The 19,372-nt window shown below is 44.1% G+C and overlaps 1 protein-coding gene across 24 annotated transcripts in view; it reads right to left on the minus strand.

The window, feature by feature from the left end:
- The window catches only part of nid2a (nidogen 2a (osteonidogen)), a 48,502-nt gene that overhangs the window by 18,549 nt on the left and 10,581 nt on the right, over window positions 1-19,372 (minus strand). For 2 of the 24 annotated variants that reach the window (XM_019860646.1, XM_019860638.1), the window contains exons 7-51: window positions 18,918-19,253; window positions 18,175-18,283; window positions 16,747-16,786; window positions 16,551-16,660; window positions 16,316-16,449; window positions 16,079-16,190; window positions 15,601-15,801; window positions 15,290-15,520; window positions 11,507-11,650; window positions 10,473-10,601; window positions 9,856-9,978; window positions 8,612-8,748; window positions 8,422-8,527; window positions 8,168-8,301; window positions 7,992-8,097; window positions 7,763-7,878; window positions 7,546-7,651; window positions 6,984-7,117; window positions 6,319-6,424; window positions 6,097-6,221; window positions 5,918-6,023; window positions 5,664-5,797; window positions 5,466-5,571; window positions 5,261-5,385; window positions 5,079-5,184; window positions 4,744-4,868; window positions 4,562-4,667; window positions 3,952-4,076; window positions 3,773-3,878; window positions 3,519-3,652; window positions 3,321-3,426; window positions 3,116-3,240; window positions 2,934-3,039; window positions 2,599-2,723; window positions 2,417-2,522; window positions 1,860-1,984; window positions 1,678-1,783; window positions 1,466-1,590; window positions 1,284-1,389; window positions 1,071-1,195; window positions 888-993; window positions 675-799; window positions 459-564; window positions 246-370; window positions 29-134 (exon numbers count right to left, since the gene is read on the minus strand). In XM_019860646.1, coding sequence (XP_019716205.1) covers window positions 29-134; window positions 246-370; window positions 459-564; window positions 675-799; window positions 888-993; window positions 1,071-1,195; window positions 1,284-1,389; window positions 1,466-1,590; window positions 1,678-1,783; window positions 1,860-1,984; window positions 2,417-2,522; window positions 2,599-2,723; window positions 2,934-3,039; window positions 3,116-3,240; window positions 3,321-3,426; window positions 3,519-3,652; window positions 3,773-3,878; window positions 3,952-4,076; window positions 4,562-4,667; window positions 4,744-4,868; window positions 5,079-5,184; window positions 5,261-5,385; window positions 5,466-5,571; window positions 5,664-5,797; window positions 5,918-6,023; window positions 6,097-6,221; window positions 6,319-6,424; window positions 6,984-7,117; window positions 7,546-7,651; window positions 7,763-7,878; window positions 7,992-8,097; window positions 8,168-8,301; window positions 8,422-8,527; window positions 8,612-8,748; window positions 9,856-9,978; window positions 10,473-10,601; window positions 11,507-11,650; window positions 15,290-15,520; window positions 15,601-15,801; window positions 16,079-16,190; window positions 16,316-16,449; window positions 16,551-16,660; window positions 16,747-16,786; window positions 18,175-18,283; window positions 18,918-19,253 — 5,635 coding nt within the window. Of the gene's footprint in view, window positions 1-28; window positions 135-245; window positions 371-458; window positions 565-674; window positions 800-887; window positions 994-1,070; window positions 1,196-1,283; window positions 1,390-1,465; window positions 1,591-1,677; window positions 1,784-1,859; window positions 1,985-2,416; window positions 2,523-2,598; window positions 2,724-2,933; window positions 3,040-3,115; window positions 3,241-3,320; window positions 3,427-3,518; window positions 3,653-3,772; window positions 3,879-3,951; window positions 4,077-4,348; window positions 4,474-4,561; window positions 4,668-4,743; window positions 4,869-5,078; window positions 5,185-5,260; window positions 5,386-5,465; window positions 5,572-5,663; window positions 5,798-5,917; window positions 6,024-6,096; window positions 6,222-6,318; window positions 6,425-6,983; window positions 7,118-7,545; window positions 7,652-7,762; window positions 7,879-7,991; window positions 8,098-8,167; window positions 8,302-8,421; window positions 8,528-8,611; window positions 8,749-9,855; window positions 9,979-10,472; window positions 10,602-11,506; window positions 11,651-15,289; window positions 15,521-15,600; window positions 15,802-16,078; window positions 16,191-16,315; window positions 16,450-16,550; window positions 16,661-16,746; window positions 16,787-18,174; window positions 18,284-18,917; window positions 19,254-19,372 lie in introns of all 24 variants that reach the window. The other 22 variants (XM_019860664.1, XM_019860661.1, XM_019860640.1 and 19 more) reach the window with 21 other exon arrangements.

Here is a 19,372-nt window from a genome sequence, read left to right on the forward strand (position 1 = left end):
AAAGACAAGGAAAGGTGAGCTTTGGCACCTTGTTGGTCGCAGTCAAAGGGTGTTGTGCCAGGAGGAGTTCTAGTACCAGGTCTTTCTTGTCCTTGGCTGTCCACACACCAACAATGGCCAGTAGAACCGTGACACTAAAATACACAATATGTTTTTGGCGCATAAAGACCTTGAGGTCTGGGGATTGATCTGGTTGCATAGACGATACACAAAAGACGTAATGCATCAAACTGTGAAGAAAGTACCTGTTGAGGAGTGTAGTGTCCGTTCGCATCACACTGGGGTACATAGGCTCCCGCGAGTTGATGACCCTCTGGACTTGTGGTCTGAATGCTTTCTCTGTGCTGCTCACAGTGACTTTTAGGACGTTCTAGAAAGTACATTGTAAAGTTATACTTTAAATAAAAATATGAGCGAGTCATCAGAGAGGAAAGACAAGGAAAGGTGAGCTTTGGCACCTGGTTTGTCGCAGTCAAAGGGTGTTGCGCCAGGAGGAGTTCTAGTACCAGGTCTTTCTTGTCCTTGGCTGTCCACACACCAACAATGGCCAGTAGAACCGTGACACTAAAGTACACAATATGTTTTTGGCGCATAAAGACCTTAAGGTTTGGGGACTGATCTGGTTGCATAGACGTTACACAAAAGACGTAATGCATCAAACTGTAAGAAAGTACCTGTCGAGAAGTGTAGTGTCCGTTATTATCACACTCGGGTACATAGGCTCCCGCAAGTTGATGACCCTCTGGACTGGTTGTCTGAATGCTTTCTCTATGCTGCTCACAGTGGCTTTTAGGACGTTCTAAAAAGTACATTGTAAAGTTATACTTCAATTAAAAATAAAAGAGAGTCATCAGAGTGGAAAGACAAGGAGAGGTTAGCTTTGGCACCTGGTTTTTCACAGTCAAAGGGTGTTGCGCCAGGTGGAGTTCTAGTACCGGATCTTTCCTGTCCTTGGCTGTCCACACACCAACAATGGCCACTGGAGCCGTGACACTAGAATATCCACTCCGTTTTAGTCGTTTAGAAGGATATACAAAAGACATAATACATCAAACGGTCGAAAAAAGTACCTGTTGAGGAGTGTAGTTTCCATTAGCATCACACTGGGGTACATAGGCTCCTGCTAGTGGATGACCCTCTGGACTGGTTGTCTGAATACTGTCTCTATGCAACTCACAGTGGCTTCTTGGACGCTCTAGTGATTAAATTGTAAAGTTATACTCGAATCAAAATGATCAGAGCGTCGCCAGAATGTAAAGACAAGGAAAGGTGAGCTTTGGCACCTTGTTGGTCGCAGTCAAAGGGTGTTGTGCCAGGAGGAGTTCTAGTACCAGGTCTTTCTTGTCCTTGGCTGTCCACACACCAACAATGGCCACTAGACCCACGACACTAATACACACAATATGTTCTAGTCACACAGAAAGATATACAAAAGAGATAATGCGTCAAAATGTCGAGAAAGTACCTGTTGAGGAGTGTACTGTCCGTTAGCATCACAGTGGGGTACATAGACTCCTACTAGTGGATGACCATCTGGACTGGTGGTCTGAACTCTGTCCCTGTGGCGCTCACAGTGGGTTTTAGTACAGTCTGAAAATGACATTATAAATTTATACTTCAATTAAAAATATGAGAAAGTCATCAGAGTGTAATGACTCGGGAGTTAGACTTTGGCACCTGGTTTGTCACAGTTTATGGGTGTTGCACCAGGAGGAGTTCTAGTACCAGGTCTTTCTTGTCCTCGGGTGTCCACACACCAACAATGCCCGGTTGAGCCGTGACACTAAAATACACAATATGTTTTAGTCGCATAGAATGATATGTAAAAGACATAATGCATCAAATTGTCGAGAAAGTACCTGTTGAGGAGTGTAGTGTCCGTTCGCATCACACTGGGGTACATAGGCTCCCGCTAGTTGATGACCCTCTGGACTGGTTGTCTGAATACTGTCCCTGAGGTGCTCACAGTGGCTTTTAGGACGTTCTAAAAATTACATTGTGAAGTTATACTTGAATAAAAAAAATACAGAAGCGAGTCATCAAAGTTTAAAGACAAGGGAGTGTTAAACTTTGGCACCTGGTTTATCACAATCAAAGGGTGTTGCACCAGCAGGAGTTCTAGTACCGGGTCGTTCTTGTCCTTGGCTGTCCACACACCAACAATGCCCAGTTGATCCATGACACTAAAATACACAATATGATTTTGTCGCAAAGAATGATACAGAAAAGACGTAATGCATCAAACTGAAGGGAAAATACCTGTTGGGGAATGTACTGTCCGTTAGCATCACACTGGGGCACATAGGCTCCCGCTAGTGGATGACCCTCTGGACTGGTTGTCTGAATAGTTATACTTCAATTAAAAATATAAGAGAGTCATCAGAGTGGAAAGACAAGGAAAGGTGAGCTTTGGCACCTGGTTTGTCGCAGTCAAAGGGTGTTGCGCCAGGAGGAGTTCTAGTACCAGGTCTTTCTTGTCCTTGGCTGTCCACACACCAACAATGGCCACTAGAGCCGTGACACTAGAACACCCAATCCGTTTTAGTCATATAGAATAATATACAAAAGACATAATGCATCAAACTGTGGAGAATTTACTTGCTGATGAATGTACTGTCCATTCGCGTCACACTGGGGTACAAAGGCTCCTGCCAGTGGATAACCCTCTGGACTGGTTGTGTGTATCCTGTCTCTGTGCAACTCACAGTGGCTTCTTGGACGCTCTAGAGATTATATTGTAACGTTATACTTGATTTGAAAATACAGTGTTCCATCGCTACTTCACGGCTCGATTATTGCAGATCCACTCCATCGCGGACTTTTGTTTGTGACCAGAACTTGCATTGCAGTTTTACCTCTCTAGTTTGGCACGTTTTCTTACTTTCTTTTCCCCTTTTAAGACCAACCCGTCAAAATGAGTTAAACTTTAGCACCTGCTTTTTCACAGTCAAAGGGTGTTGCACCAGGAGGCGTTCTCGTTCCAGACCTTTCTTGTCCTTGGCTATCCACGCACCAACAATGTCCACTAGAACCGTGACACTAGAACACCAAATTCGTTTTAGTCAGAATGATGACATAGAATTGACACAAGACCTTAAACCGTCTAGGATTGTACCTGCTGAGGAGTGTAATGTCCGTTCGCATCACACTGAGGTACAAAAGCTCCCACCGGTGGATAACCCTCTGGACCCTCGGTTTGTGTACCGTCTCTGTGCAACTCACAGTGGCTTTTCGGACGCTCTAGAGATTATATTGCAAAGTTATACTTAAATAAGAGAGTCATCATAGCGTGTAAAAACCAGGATAGTGAGTTTCAGCACCTGGTTTGGCACAGTCAACGGGTGTTGCACCAGGAGGTGTTCTAGTACCGGGTCTTTCTTGTCCTCTGTTGTCCACACACCAACAATGTCCACTAGAACCATGACACTAAAACAAACAATACGCATGTTTATACAGTACGTTTGAGTCACATTGATAATATGCAAAAGATATAATAGCTCAAACCATCTAGAATTTACCTGCTGCGGAGTGTACTGTCCATTCGCATCACACTGAGGTACAAAAGCTCCCAAAATGGGATAGCCTTCTGGACTGGTGGTCTGTACGCTGTCTCTGTGCTGCTCACAATGAGTTTTAAGACGTTCCGGGTCTTCTGTTTCATTGATTTAATTAACAAAATAGGTTTGAGACATACGATTAAACAATAAAAAATACATCAGTACTCTATTATAGTACTGTATACAGAACATTGGGAAGGATTTGGCATTTGCACCTGGCTTGTCACAGTTTGTGGGTGTTGTACCAGGTAGAGTTCTGGTTCCCACTCTTTCCTGTCCTTGGCTGTCCACACACCAACAATGTCCAGTCGAGCCGTGGCACTGAAATGAACAATAACATTTAATAAAGCACATCATATACTAAAAGCAATGTCTCCTCTACGAAATAATTTACCTGTAGTGGTGTGTAATGTCCACTGGAATCACATTGTGGTACAAAGGATCCCACTACGGGATAACCCTCTGGACTGATAGTCTGGATGCTGTCTCTGTGCTGCTCACATTGGGTTTTAGGTTGCTCTGTAAATGATAACGCAAAGTTAGATAATAAAAAAAATACAGAAGCGAGTCATCAAAGTTTAAAGACAAGGGAGTGTTAAACTTTGGCACCTGGTTTATCACAATCAAAGGGTGTTGCACCAGCAGGAGTTCTAGTACCGGGTCGTTCTTGTCCTTGGCTGTCCACACACCAACAATGCCCAGTTGATCCATGACACTAAAATACACAATATGATTTTGTCGCAAAGAATGATACAGAAAAGACGTAATGCATCAAACTGAAGGGAAAATACCTGTTGGGGAATGTACTGTCCGTTAGCATCACACTGGGGCACATAGGCTCCCGCTAGTGGATGACCCTCTGGACTGGTTGTCTGAATACTGTCTCTGTGCAACTCACAGTGGCTTCTTGGACGCTCTAGAGATGATATTGTCAAGTTATACTTGAATCAAAATTATCAGAGCGTCGCCAGAATGTAAAGACAAGGAAAGGTGAGCTTTGGTACCTGGTTTGTCGCAGTCAAAGGGTGTTGCGCCAGGAGGAGTTCTAGTACCAGGTCTTTCTTGTCCTTGGCTGTCCACACACCAACAATGGCCACTAGAGCCGTGACACTAGAACACCCAATCCGTTTTAGTCATATAGAATAATATACAAAAGACATAATGCATCAAACTGTGGAGAATTTACTTGCTGATGAATGTACTGTCCATTCGCGTCACACTGGGGTACAAAGGCTCCTGCCAGTGGATAACCCTCTGGACTGGTTGTGTGTATCCTGTCTCTGTGCAACTCACAGTGGCTTCTTGGACGCTCTAGAGATTATATTGTAACGTTATACTTGATTTGAAAATACAGTGTTCCATCGCTACTTCACGGCTCGATTATTGCAGATCCACTCCATCGCGGACTTTTGTTTGTGACCAGAACTTGCATTGCAGTTTTACCTCTCTAGTTTGGCACGTTTTCTTACTTTCTTTTCCCCTTTTAAGACCAACCCGTCAAAATGAGTTAAACTTTAGCACCTGCTTTTTCACAGTCAAAGGGTGTTGCACCAGGAGGCGTTCTCGTTCCAGACCTTTCTTGTCCTTGGCTATCCACGCACCAACAATGTCCACTAGAACCGTGACACTAGAACACCAAATTCGTTTTAGTCAGAATGATGACATAGAATTGACACAAGACCTTAAACCGTCTAGGATTGTACCTGCTGAGGAGTGTAATGTCCGTTCGCATCACACTGAGGTACAAAAGCTCCCACCGGTGGATAACCCTCTGGACCCTCGGTTTGTGTACCGTCTCTGTGCAACTCACAGTGGCTTTTCGGACGCTCTAGAGATTATATTGCAAAGTTATACTTAAATAAGAGAGTCATCATAGCGTGTAAAAACCAGGATAGTGAGTTTCAGCACCTGGTTTGGCACAGTCAACGGGTGTTGCACCAGGAGGTGTTCTAGTACCGGGTCTTTCTTGTCCTCTGTTGTCCACACACCAACAATGTCCACTAGAACCATGACACTAAAACAAACAATACGCATGTTTATACAGTACGTTTGAGTCACATTGATAATATGCAAAAGATATAATAGCTCAAACCATCTAGAATTTACCTGCTGCGGAGTGTACTGTCCATTCGCATCACACTGAGGTACAAAAGCTCCCAAAATGGGATAGCCTTCTGGACTGGTGGTCTGTACGCTGTCTCTGTGCTGCTCACAATGAGTTTTAAGACGTTCCGGGTCTTCTGTTTCATTGATTTAATTAACAAAATAGGTTTGAGACATACGATTAAACAATAAAAAATACATCAGTACTCTATTATAGTACTGTATACAGAACATTGGGAAGGATTTGGCATTTGCACCTGGCTTGTCACAGTTTGTGGGTGTTGTACCAGGTAGAGTTCTGGTTCCCACTCTTTCCTGTCCTTGGCTGTCCACACACCAACAATGTCCAGTCGAGCCGTGGCACTGAAATGAACAATAACATTTAATAAAGCACATCATATACTAAAAGCAATGTCTCCTCTACGAAATAATTTACCTGTAGTGGTGTGTAATGTCCACTGGAATCACATTGTGGTACAAAGGATCCCACTACGGGATAACCCTCTGGACTGATAGTCTGGATGCTGTCTCTGTGCTGCTCACATTGGGTTTTAGGTTGCTCTGTAAATGATAACGCAAAGTTAGATATCTCGATCATCGCAATTTTAGTCCGTATGAAGTCATTCTAGCAACACTGAAAAATATTGAGCTTTGGCACCTGGTTTGTCACAGTCAACGGGTGTTGACCCAGCAGAAGTTCTTGTACCAGGTCTTTCTTGTCCTCGATTGTCCACACACCAACAATGCCCAGTTGAGCCGTGACACTAAAATATACATTTGGTTTTAGTCGAACCAATATATAGTGGTATCTCTAGTGACGAACGTCTCCACATACGAAATTTTCAAGTTAGGAATTTTCTCGCTAGTTAGGAATTTTCTCATCAGGAAAATATTGCCTCTACTTACGAAAGAAATTTCAAGTTCAAAAGGTAAAAATACAGTATGGGCTGCTACTCGCAGCTCCGAGTTTCCTGAACGCAACATACTTATAGCTGCTCTGCCATTGGCTATTACCGAGCATCTTCCTAGCATCCCATTGGTTAAGCGGGACATCTAACGATGTCATTATGCACAACTCTCATTTATTGTGCAATAATCTAATTGTAACATGTATCTGTTACATATTTTGATGCATTGTTATGCTTTAGAAAACATTTATGTCTGAATTATGGGGAGCTTGGAACGGATTAGGGCATTTACATGGAAAATGTGTCTCTACTTACAAAATTTTCTACTTAAGGAATTTCTTCCAGAACCAATGAATTTCATAAGTAGAGGTACCACTGTATATCAAAGAGGTGCATCGAGTCAGCACATATTTACCTGTTGTGGAGTATATTGTCCATTTGCATCACACTGAGGCACAAAGGCCCCCACTAGAGGAAAACCCTCGGGACTGGTGGTCTGCACGCTGTCTCTGTGACGCTCACAGTGGGTTTTTGTACGATCCGGTTCATCTGGATGCGAAAGACAGATTTAGATGGTGTCGTGTAAAACAAATGGAGTTTCCTGATCATGTTTGAAAGAACTGTTTAAATCCCTGTAAAGGTCAAGAAATAGCTGTTCATGTTACTGCGTACTCAACTTTAGAGCTGGATAGAAACTAGATGCTGAGCCTTTTCCAATCACATGCATTTATTAATTGCAGTTATACTCTATCGCCTGTTTTTTCGAGGCATTTTGAAGCACAGGTTGACGCGTGTTGAGGAATGACGGCGTTCTAAAGTCAGTGTTTAGCAAGGAAATCCTGGCAGCCTCGTAGCAATGAAACAAGACATCTGCTGCAGTGATTGTTACACTGCCAAGAGCGTAACAGTTTAACGACGTAGAGGGGTAAATTTAATGAACAAGTCCATCATTCCCCGTGCACTTTTTCTTCATTCACCTGGTTTATCACAGTCTGTGGGTGGTGCACCGGGACTTGTTCTGGTTCTGGGTCTTTCTTGTCCCTGGCTGTCCACACACCAACAATGCCCAGTAGAGCCGTGACACTGTGACACATGGGTGTTATTAAAATTCATGGAGATCAAATACCTAAGTGCTAGATGGAATTAAAGGCTTCAAAAAACACATCTGTGGTTAGCGGGTCATTCTCTTCTGACCTGCAATGGCGTGTATTGTCCATTAGCATCACACTGAGGTACAAATGCCCCCACGAGTGGACTGGTAGTTTGGACGCTGTCTCTGTGCTGCTCGCAGTGGGTTTTCGGACGGTCATCTGAAGACATTTGAAGAGTAGGAAGCACAAGCAGTGTCACGACAACAAAACTTCCTTCACATCCACAACGGTGAAAACAAATGAAAGGTCTTTCTGCTGAAAGTGTTTCGTACCGGGTCTCTCACAGTCGATGGGAGTTGTACCAGGTGGAGTTCTGGTGCCGTGTCTTTCCTGTCCTTGGCTGTCCACACACCAACAATGTCCAGTAGAGCCGTGACACTGAAATAACAAGATTGATCAAGATATCACATGGTAAACACATGATGTCTCCAGTGTAAAGACTGCTGACCTGTTGAGGGGTGTACCGTCCGTTCGCGTCACACTGAGGTACAAAGGCTCCCACGATAGGATAACCCTCTGGACTGGTGGTCTGTATGCTGTCTCTGTGATGCTCACATTGCGTTTTAGGTTGTTGTGGTTGCTCTGGAGGGTTTCGAGGCAAACAAAGCATGTGAACACAAACCGATCTCTTTTACAGCAAGACAACGCTCAAGGTGTTGAAATGCTGTCCTGTCACTGAGTTTTATTGCACGTGGTCCTCACCATGTCTGTCACAATCTGTTGGTGCCGTACCAGGAGGAGTCCTGGTTCCTGCTCTCTCTTGCCCCCGACTATCCACACACCAACAATGACCAGTGGAGCCATGGCACTGTGAATGAGTCAGTAACCTCTTGAGCTCCATTTTTTATTGAGTCAGTGGTCATCGATCCACTTTCTGGCTCTCGTCACCCACCTGCAGTGGCCTGTATCGTCCATCAGAGTCACATTGTGGGACAAAAATCCCAACGGGCAGCTGACCGGCTTGCTCCAGCCCACCTTGTAGTCTGTCTCTGTGCTCCTCACACTGGCTTTTCGTACGGTCTGTCTGTCCTATAGACAAGTGGGGATGGTAATCAGGCACTTTTTTTGCAATGGCTGTACACTGTATGAACAAAATGATTGCTCATAGGACACTATCTTGTATTTCCACGCAGTTGTGGGTGCTTCAATGTTCTCAGAAGACTTTCTCCATGATGTCGGAGTGTGTTTGGGGGAATGTGGCCAAAACAGAGCAATTGTGAGAGAAGGCCTGGCTCTTCAAGTTCATCCCAAAGTTGTATCAATCCTCCAGCTGTTAGTTTGACACCACTTCATCCAATATTGACTGCAAGGATTGTATGCAGGTGTTCAACCATGGAATCACAGTTTTGTTGTTTTAAATTCAAACCAGAAAAGGGTTGACTTCATGATTTAGTCCGTGTCCAACTTGATGTGCACAATTGCACTTTGCCACCACATTCATTTGAGAATATCCGAAGGGGAAACCTTTCACGAACAATAAAGGTGTCAAAATGTCCTTATTTTCCACAAACGTCTCCAGTTTGTGGCACCTTTGAAAACGTATCTGGCTGCAATTTTCTTGGATTTCATGACCTCAGTCGATACGTATGCTTCCACTGCACACTCAATGCCTAGAGATGTCAGTTACTGTTGCAATCTGATCTTTGGCAGAAGTGCTATGGAAACCACCTTGGAAAAATACGTTTTCACCGGAGGCTCCACGTCTTTCATCAATATTACTTTTACTTGACTTCTGAGGACAAATATATTTAGTTTATCGGTTTTCTAGCAAAATATACGTAGTTGGTGGGCTGTGCCAACAGTTTAACAGGAACATTTCTCAACATACAATTGGCATGAATTTGGGGATTTCATTATCTCCGGTGAGTCCACGTTTCAAATTGTTTTTAGAAACGCGATGTCTACCAGACCAAAGATGATTACTGATCATAGTCCGGACCATCCGGACTGTAATCAGCACAAAGTTCAAATGCCAGCATCTTTGACGGTATTTTGTAGAAGAGGGCGCATCAGTAAATTTCGACAGTTGGTCATTGCTCATTCACCAGCGGCTGGCCTGGGGTTGTATTTGTCGACATGGAGACACTGTAAATGCCTGGAAAAAAAAAAAAAACTTCTCAAGGCAAGATCACTGACCTTGTTGGGAACAAAGGAACCCATCTCCATAAAAACCATTCTGACACTGACACTGGAAGGAGCCTAGGCTGTTGGTGCATCTCGCATCGCCGTGGCATGGAGAGGATCTGCATTCATCCATGTCTGAAGACATACAGTCATAGATAGATGAACACTGTAACGTGTGCTAATGCATTGTAATATAGGTCATATGGCTGAACATGCTGTAGATTTAATCAAGAGCTATATTGTCTTTGTAGAATTTGCGGAGGAAATTCATCAAAAGTTCTCACGCACGCACGCACGCACGCGCGCGCGCGCACACACACACACACACACACACACACACACACACACACACACACACACACACACACACTTTCTCTCATTGGTCATCCTGCCTGCCCTTTCAGGGACCGCACCTCTGGATTTTGGTGACAAACTCTTCACGCTTTGCCTTCTAGCCAACGATACATAGAAATAATAATATGGTAAAGTATTATTGTAAAACAACAACTCTCTCTCTCCAGACAGACAGGCAGGCAGACAGACAGACAGACAGATAGCTAGCTAGATCGATCCTTGTCATGTCTGCTGGTCTTCAACCCATCTAACATGTTGTGGATAAGAACACTCACCCACACATGTACGTCCGTCAAAGCCAAATTCATAGCCAGCCTGACAGCGGCAGCGATGGCTACCAGGTAAGTTGATGCACTGAGAATGAGCCCCACACGTAGACAAGCCCTCTGCACACTCATCGATATCTAACCAAAGAGAGAGAGAGAGAGAGAGAGAGAGAGAGAACATGTAAACTGAGAAAAACACCTGGAGCCAAGGCTGCATTCTTAGTACAGTACAAGACGTGATTATGTGGTCATGGAGAGACACTGGGGCCCATCCATGGGAACCGAGGCAGAGCCTGGGGCTTTCCTAGTGCTGTCAGCAGGAGACACGGAGATAATACTAGGCTAATGACAGGCCACGGACAAGCTTAAAGCAATGGAAGTCCCTGTTAATTACATCATTAAATACAAGGGGGGCCAGGGGGCAGACAAGGAGGAGGAGAAGAGGGAGTGATGATTCCTTCCATACACATTGGATGGACAGATGTTGAAAACGCTGCTCCAACGCCTTGAACTGTCAAAGTCTTTGTGCATGTTTAGTTCGCTGTGATGGGAAGTCAGGAAGGGCAAACACTTTGAGTGTACTTCAGTAGATTTTTCAGGTAGGCATTTTTTACTTGACGATTTATTTTTCTGGTGACTTTTCACTTGTTCTTCCTACATTTAAAAAGAGATGGCCCTCACCATGTCTGTCACAATCTGTTGGTGCTATACCAGGAGGAGTCCTGGTTCCTGCTCTTTGGTAGTGTGTCTCATACAAGCGAGCGTGAGTACTAAGTACGTGATTTAATAAAAGAGATAAACTATTCCGCGTGCAAAGATGCTTTTTGTTCATTGTCCCAAGTTCAAAACATGTATTGATTATAACTGACAGTAAATAATATTTGTACTTCAGTACATTTCAGAGTCTGTATTTTTTTTAACTAAAATATTTCTGCTGAGGTACACAGTGTGAATACTTGTGCCACCTCTGTTGGTGTGAGCCAGACACCATTTTCCATGCAGAAAAATAGATTGGGAGTGCCACAGGGGACTAGGTGAAGTACCTTGACAGTTGTGTCCATCCCCGCTGTAACCAGTTCCACATCGGCACTGGAAAGCCTTGTCCTCCAGAGGGATGCACTGGGCAGTCGTGTCGCAGTCATGGCTTCCATCATAGCAGGGGTTAACCAACTCTGGTCCTGTCAACCCCATTGAAGCAAAACAAGGGAAACAAATTGGTTTTACATCAACAAAATATATTTGTGACATTCAAATTGACACCAAATGTATCACTGGAGAAAATGTAGTTTGACGTTACATTGAACCTCTTTATACAGTGGTTCCTTGAGATACAAGATCAATTCGTTTACTGACCACATTTGGGACTCAAATCCTGAATCCCCATTGAAATGAATAAAGATGCCATTCATCCATTCCAGTCCCTCCCAAAAAAAAAACATATTTGTAATATGCTTATTGCTAAGAAAAATACCACTCTATAATATTATACTTTTTAAAAAAAAAACATCCAGGTAAGATATATTTAAATACAATGTAAATAAAAACATTTTTGCTTCAGTATTTGATTCAATGCAATTGACCTTGTGGTATTATAATAAAGTCAAAAGGATTTACAAGATCTGGAGATGGTCTCAGCTCCGCAGTAAGCAGCAGTAACTGAGATATACGCTTGTGAGTATTGTTTCATTATCTGTTGGCATGTGTTGTCCACCCATTTGCGTTCAAATATCCGTTGCTTCAAGGGTTATAATATCCCAAGGCTGATGCTATTTGTTAGGGGCTTCATCCGAACAAAAGTTCATCTTGTGACATCTTTAGGCAATCATATCTCTTTTTGTTGTTTGTTTGTTACCGAGCATTAAAAAAAAAAAGTTGGTCAAACTTCGCACACAACAAGAGCAAAAGAGCCGTCGATGAACAAAACTCGTATTTGGCAGAGGAGAGGATCCTCTAAAAGTTCTAAATTCACAATGAGTTGACCTTTGGACTATTTAGTGTTAAGTACTTTGAATGATTACAGCAACAAGGCTAAGTAAACACGTCAGACCAATTCCCACAAGATGGCTTTCTTTTAGGAAGTAACTTCCTTCGTATTCTCAATCATCAGCACATGGTTGAAATTAGACACACCAAGATGACACACACGCACGCACACGCACACGCACACGCACACACACACACACACACACACACACGCACACACACACAGTATGATGAGTGAGTAGATGTGTGTGAAAGGTTTCCTCCACCATGACCGCACATTGACCAGGTGTTACAACATGAAATGTTTTGTACGTCTGAACTACCGATTGGCACACTAGTTGAACATTACAAGTCACAAGGATAGCTTCACTCTATTTTGTTTACCCAGGTGAAAGCGGAGAGAGCTGGTCACTGAGCTGAAATGCTGAAGCAAAGCATTTTTGGACTTTCTGGATCCCATCTTAGTCCGATTTACTCGTGTAAATGGATGTCATGTGCTGCTAGTACGTTGATCAAATCAAAGCAAAATCTGATTGGATGCTGACTTAGTGGTGAGGTCGCACTGCCAGTGTTTTTTTTTTTCTTCTTCCACGAAAAGCTCAATTTTTCAGAACCAATAAGAAAAAAACAAGAGCTTAAGTTTCCCCAAACAAGCTCAAGAAGAAGAAAATAAAATTCTTCTGATCAACTACAGCAGTGCTTCGCAACCTTTTACTGAAGTACCAGCAAATAAAATGTGGCCCTTTAAGTGCCACCATCATAAGCAACTTAAAAAAAAAAAATAGTAGAGTAGACCCAAGTTGCGGTAGAGTGAGTCAGAAGTGGATGGCGTACAGAGAGAAAATCCCTTGCACACAGACAATGACGTTTAGTCCAGATTGCTTCCATGTCCTGAGGCCAGAGCTTCATGCTTGCTTCTAATCAAGGCACGTCTCAAACGTAGTCATGAGACGGTGACGAGAATATCGACCGACACAAAAAGGAGGGCGGATCGTAAAAGACCCTGTCGAGGCAATTTTTGTTTCTAAATACGGGATACTGTACAAGTCTGAAAATGATTGCTGAAAAAAAGGCGCATAATACTGAACTTTGGTGACATAGTAAACTGTTTTTCAGTGTTCCTGATATTTTTTTTTTTTAGGCGTGGCTAAAAGGGTGCCGAGGGTCGCATTTGGAAGTTACAACACAAGTCTTCCCCTCCCACATTATATCAGAACTTGAGCAACTTTTTTTTTTTGTATCAGTGGTTATCTGGCGCAATTACAAGTTATTTAGTTACTAGTACTCGGCTTTTGCTTTGTGAGCTTGCAGCTGGCAAACGCTAAGGCCTCACGATGACCCGCTGGGTTATATTCTAGCCACTGGAGACTTGAAGATGATGTATTTTCACAGCTGAATCCTGTCGTGACGTGTGTGGATAAGAAAGAAGCTAGACAAAGTAGCATCCATTTTTCAGCAGGGCGTGGTTTCACACATTCAGCGGACACGCCCACAGGCGCTGGAGAGCTGACACAATGGCTTCATTTTTTCATGATCGTGAAGCCTCATTTGATCCACTCGGGATTGCTTTTAACCAGTCAAATTGGCGTCATTTACAGGACATTTATTTTCACTCGACAGCGACTTTAAAGTCATCAAGAGAGTGCGGACAGGAGAGTGGTGCACCTCCAAAGTGAGCTTCCTTCTTCCAATCCACACTCAATCACAGCATGGGGTCATGGGGGAGAGTTAGAACAGCGTCAACAAGATGGCCATTAGACTGTGTCGACATGAAGAACTTTCCCATTCATAATCTCAAGTATGAGCGTGTAGAATTTGGTAGTGATCCAGAGGACAATTGTTTGGCCTTGGAGGAGGCCTGTGCTCTGTTGAGTGGCATTCATGTCAAGCCAGTGATTCTCATGACATCACAGGGAAGCTATTCTGCCCAGCAACCCGCCCCCCGTCCTTAAAATCTGTCACTGGATAGGGTATTATTTCCCAGAGCGTGTGAGACCCTTCCATGCACATGTGAGCGCCTATACACACACGCGCACACACGCACACACACACAAAGCACTTAGCCCATGTTTACAAAACCCCTGATCCCCAAAAGCTCTTCCAGCTGTGCTCTGGGTGTATAAGCGTGTTTGTGTGCGGGTGTGCATACGTACGTGTGCATGTGTGTGATTCTTCTTCACCTTTACAATCAATGTAACATCAAAATGACAGCGACTTGGTGCTCTCTTCATCTTTTGGAAGTCTTTTTTTAAAGATTAGGTCGGACTGACTGAAAGAACATTGTGTTGTAGAGAAAAAGAACGTGAGATATTGTTGCAACATTTGAGTCCATTAGTATGACTGTTGGCGGGGGTTTTCAGCTGCAGATGAGTAAGGATCGAAGGGACGTGGCTCTTGCTGGGGTGCCAGAATTGCCAGTTGAACAGGCAATACAAATGGAGACGAGTCATATTTGTGTTGCCACAATGACAGACAAAACCAGGAACTAATCCTAACCCAACCCTTATCTTAACCACTAACTCTAATCATAACACGAGACACGAAATCTAACTAGCAATGTGACAAGTAGCGGCCATCTTTGTGGAATTAAAAAAAAAAACATGGAACGAGCACTTGGCATGCTTCTAAAATCCTCTCTCACAAATAAATCCACAAAAAAAAACAATTGACTGCTCAAATGCATGACCTCTGACTCTAATCACTAGCTCAAACCACTAGCCGAAGCTATTTACGCTAATCAACCAACCAACCAACCAACAGTAATTCAAACGAAAAGCAGCCAACTCAAAATTCGTTAAAGAAAAAAAGAAATCTTTTAATTTGTCAGTCTTGTGTCCACTAACCTCCGACTGGGCTGATCTTGTTGGTGATGGCGTATCTCAGGATGCGCTCCTCCTTCACGTACATCACAAACACTCTCTCCATGGTGATCTGCTGGGTCTCGAGAGGCGGAACCCGGCTGTCGTGTCGACAGTCACGGTAGGTGATGTTCTGTTTTAGCTGGAACGAGAAGGATTCGGATCCTCCATCCGGCGAGACCACGGTGAACTCCCTCACGGAGTTGGAGGTGGCAACTGGAAACAAACACGATGGGGGCCTGTATAAGCAAATGGCACACCTTAGTGTCGGGCGACTTGAGTGGTCGTCGTGTTACCTGAAGGGTAGTAATGGTACGTCTCCTTAAAAGGATCCATCGTTACTTCAGCAGCAGGAGGTAGAAAAGGTATACTGCCGCTGAGCACGGTGTCCACAGTGAAATGGTTGTTCTCATCGAGGCCTCGCCCTGTCTGACTGATGAGCAGCCGCTGGTTGCCAGGATAAAAGACAAGTTCGGCGTGTCGAGTGAACTCAGCCCCTGACAACGACAAATATTTTCAATACTGATCAGTTCTTCTTCGTTCATCATCTTTAAAGTCTCAAACTTTTCTCTATTGCCTGTAAAGAAATAGGCTCAACGGTACTTCTGGATGGCAGAACGAGAGACTGCCGCTCAGTTAAAGTGAAAAATAAATCAGGCTCTTCTGATGTTCTCAACAGCTCTCCGCCTTGGTCAAAACGATATCATGGGTTTGTCGGCGGTGCCATCGGAGAAAGCTCAGTGTGACGTCGTGGTGAAAAGTTCGATAGGGTACCTGTTGTTTTGAATCCTGCTTGGCTATTGGGCAGCTCCAGAGCAAACAGCCATCCAAACAGCTCTCCGATCGGCGCAGCCGGCATCAAGGCCCAACCCACTGGCTCAGGGATCTAAACAATCAGGTCAAGGCCAGCAGAGAACCCGGAAGATGAAACGTGAATAACGCATGAGATAGTACGTATGATCTTTCGTTGGATTTCGAGCGGTATAAAACACATTTGGGAAGCGCTGCTACCTCACTGACGGCTGTGTAAGCCCTCCCATCTCCCACCACGATGTAAGCATGCAGGTCGATGTTGTTCAGCTCCACAGGAGTTAAACCCACGGTTACTGTCCCACTCAGCTTGCCACTGACGCGCTGGGGGGCCGCTGAAGACGACAAAAAAATAAATAAAAATGGCTCATCATGCTCACTGTGTTTCACTGAATTCAAAAATATAACAAGAGCACAGCGGGAGCTGACAACAAACCTTCCGGCAAGCAGTGGCGGCCATTTCCGTAAAAGCCGGGTTGACAGTGACAGCAGAAACCCGTCGCGTAATCAGAGCAAAAGGCATTCTGAGAGCACTGCTGCTTGAACCTGTGACAAACACAAATCCATGACTCTTAATATTAACAGGCAGAGAATACGGCATAATAATATATGCTTTAGAACTGAAAGCGTACCTTGCACATGTTTCCTTATTCTCAGTGGTGTAGTGAATCACTGCAAAACAGGAGAAAAAAAACCCTCTGAAGATTTTGAAGCGATGACAAGTGCGACAAGTGTTTGACATTATGGTAAATGTACAGTAAACTGTCGACAGAAAGGAGGTTGGGAAAACATTCCTGAACCACTCACACATGCACACACACACATTTAGGCATGCGTGCATGAATACTGTACATACAGTACGAAACACTTGGAGACAGAACAGCTGTTGCAATGCTGCATCATCATCTCATAGGCACGTAAAATGCTTCAATACTTGTTTGAAAAGACAAGGAATCTCGTCGCTCTCTGCCAATCTCTAAGCGCCACCTCCCTCCCCCAAATAGAAAGGAAAGAACAAAGACCAGTTTTGTTGCGAGCTTGGTTCAACAGATGGTTACGTGGTGACCAGGCTAACTAAGGTGTGCTAGCTTACCCCGCTCATTAGCCAACATGAAGCTGTTTACCAACTGAATGCCGCTCAAGTAAACTTGTTTAAAATGTAAAATTAAAAGTAAAATTGTAATCTAACGTGAAAACAAAACTTCCAATACTTAAATACATTTTAATTTTAGAAAATTACTTTTTACTTCGATTGGCTGGCAAAAGGTTCAGAGTGTCGCTGGGATAGGCTCCAGCAGGGGGTGCTGGAAATGGATGGATGGATGAAAATTATTTGAGAGTACATCACCGGTCAGGTATCTTAAGACTTTTCCTAATCCGCTTTATCCTCATAAGGGTCGCAGGCATGCTGGAGCCTATCCCAGCTGTCTTTGGTTGCCAGACAATCGCAGGGCGCACTTACACCGACACAAACAAACATTCGCGCTCACAATCACACCTCAGGCAGAATCTGCAGTGTTCCATCGAACTGCCTCGCATGTTTATGGAATTTGGGAGGAAACCGGTGTACCCGGACAAAACCCACGCAGGCATGGGGAGATCATGCAAACTCCACACAGGAAGGCCGAAGCCCGAATCGAACCCTGCGCCTCTGCACTGTGAGGCCGCCGTGCCAACCAGTCGACCACCGGGCCGCCCTTTGTAGGACTTATTCAGGAAAATTGTTATTGCCAAATCAAGAACAAAGTAGGACAGACAACAAACAAGACCTTGTTAAAATCCAAAATACATTGGAAATAACCTTCTTTCATTTCAAACCGAGAAAAATGACATTTTGTCGGGGGTCCAATTTTACTGTGAACTGATTCTAATTTATGGCAAGGGACATTAAAACAACCCCCCCCACACACACACACACACACACAAAGAGCACCTGGTAGTTGCACAACAGCCATATTGTAGTGCAGCTGCTGAGGGTGAGGTATGGTTTCCCTCCACTTCCTGTCAGCCATTTAGGACTAAGTATGCCATAAATATACATTTCTGTGAAGGTGTCTTACCTCCTGTGTCAAAGTCAACATCTTCCTCCACACTGACCACGTGACCTCCAGAGGACAGGGGTGGTTCATTTCTGCGAGGGGGATACAAACGTCCCACCTCCACGGGAATCTATAAGAGTAAAAACAACGTTTTAAACTTTCGATGAAAAGTAATGTGACTGAGTGCCAATGTCATGTATTATGATTCCATGATGGCTGATATGCTGAAGAGGGTGGAAATTCCAAGTTTTTACAACACCCTGCAAAGTGACGCGTTTGCTCCGTCGCATTAAAAGAGATAAGACGTCACACAAAAAATGAAAAGAACACAGGCCGAAGAAATGACAGTACTCATATCCAGGTTCACGTTCACCTGGATAGATTATCACTAGCTAACTTTTGCTGCTAACTGTTTCGATAAAGTTTCATGACCCTTTTCCACAATGTTCAGTTTTTTGTGTATCGCGTATACTTTGTATAATAGTGGAAATTTACTGACTCCTTACAACAACTGAACACACAGAGATTAATGTCTCAACTAAAAAGTGAAAAATTTCAAATTGGGCTTAACGAGCTATTTTCCACCCGTCCCATAAGGTATGAATGTGGTTGAAAAGAGTGTACAGTTCTTGCTGAATGTTAATATGCATGAAATTGATTGCACATACGTTTTATCTTCATTCCCCATTTACCAAACTATTCTGTTCAAGATATTTAAGGTATTTGAGCAGAAGTGGCAACAAAATGAATTATTCCAGGTTTACCTGTGGTCGCTGCTCTTGGGACCACTGAGCGCCTCCATCTGGGGTGGCCTCTTGAGGAGGCGGAGGCGGCGGTGGCGCGTACTGCCGCTCTGCTACCTCTGAACCGTGCCTGGGTTCAGAGGTCAAAGGTAAATCTTCACCGCCATGCGACACCTCAGACGCTGACAAAGGGAGGTCAGAGCTTCGCGACTGGAGAGTTTCATCGGCGACCGCTGGGCGGAATTCCAGGTCTTCACCTGTCAGGGGGAAATCACCGTCCTCCTCTTGATGAGCGGGCTCAAAGTTGCTGTTGTCTTCGTATTCTTCAAAGTCGTTGTACTCGGGGGTAGTGGCGCCCTGGGAGGAACAACCACCGAGAAATCACGGCGAGCAGAAGCATCATGCGTGAAATCCAGCATGACGTTTGATTTAAAGACCCCGTGAAGTGAATTCAGACAATTGTGTTGATATGCATC

The sequence above is a fragment of the Hippocampus comes genome, unplaced genomic scaffold, assembly GCF_001891065.2.
Source record: "Hippocampus comes isolate QL1 unplaced genomic scaffold, H_comes_QL1_v1.1 scaffold56, whole genome shotgun sequence".
In the NCBI taxonomy this organism is placed as follows: Eukaryota; Metazoa; Chordata; class Actinopteri; order Syngnathiformes; family Syngnathidae; genus Hippocampus; species Hippocampus comes.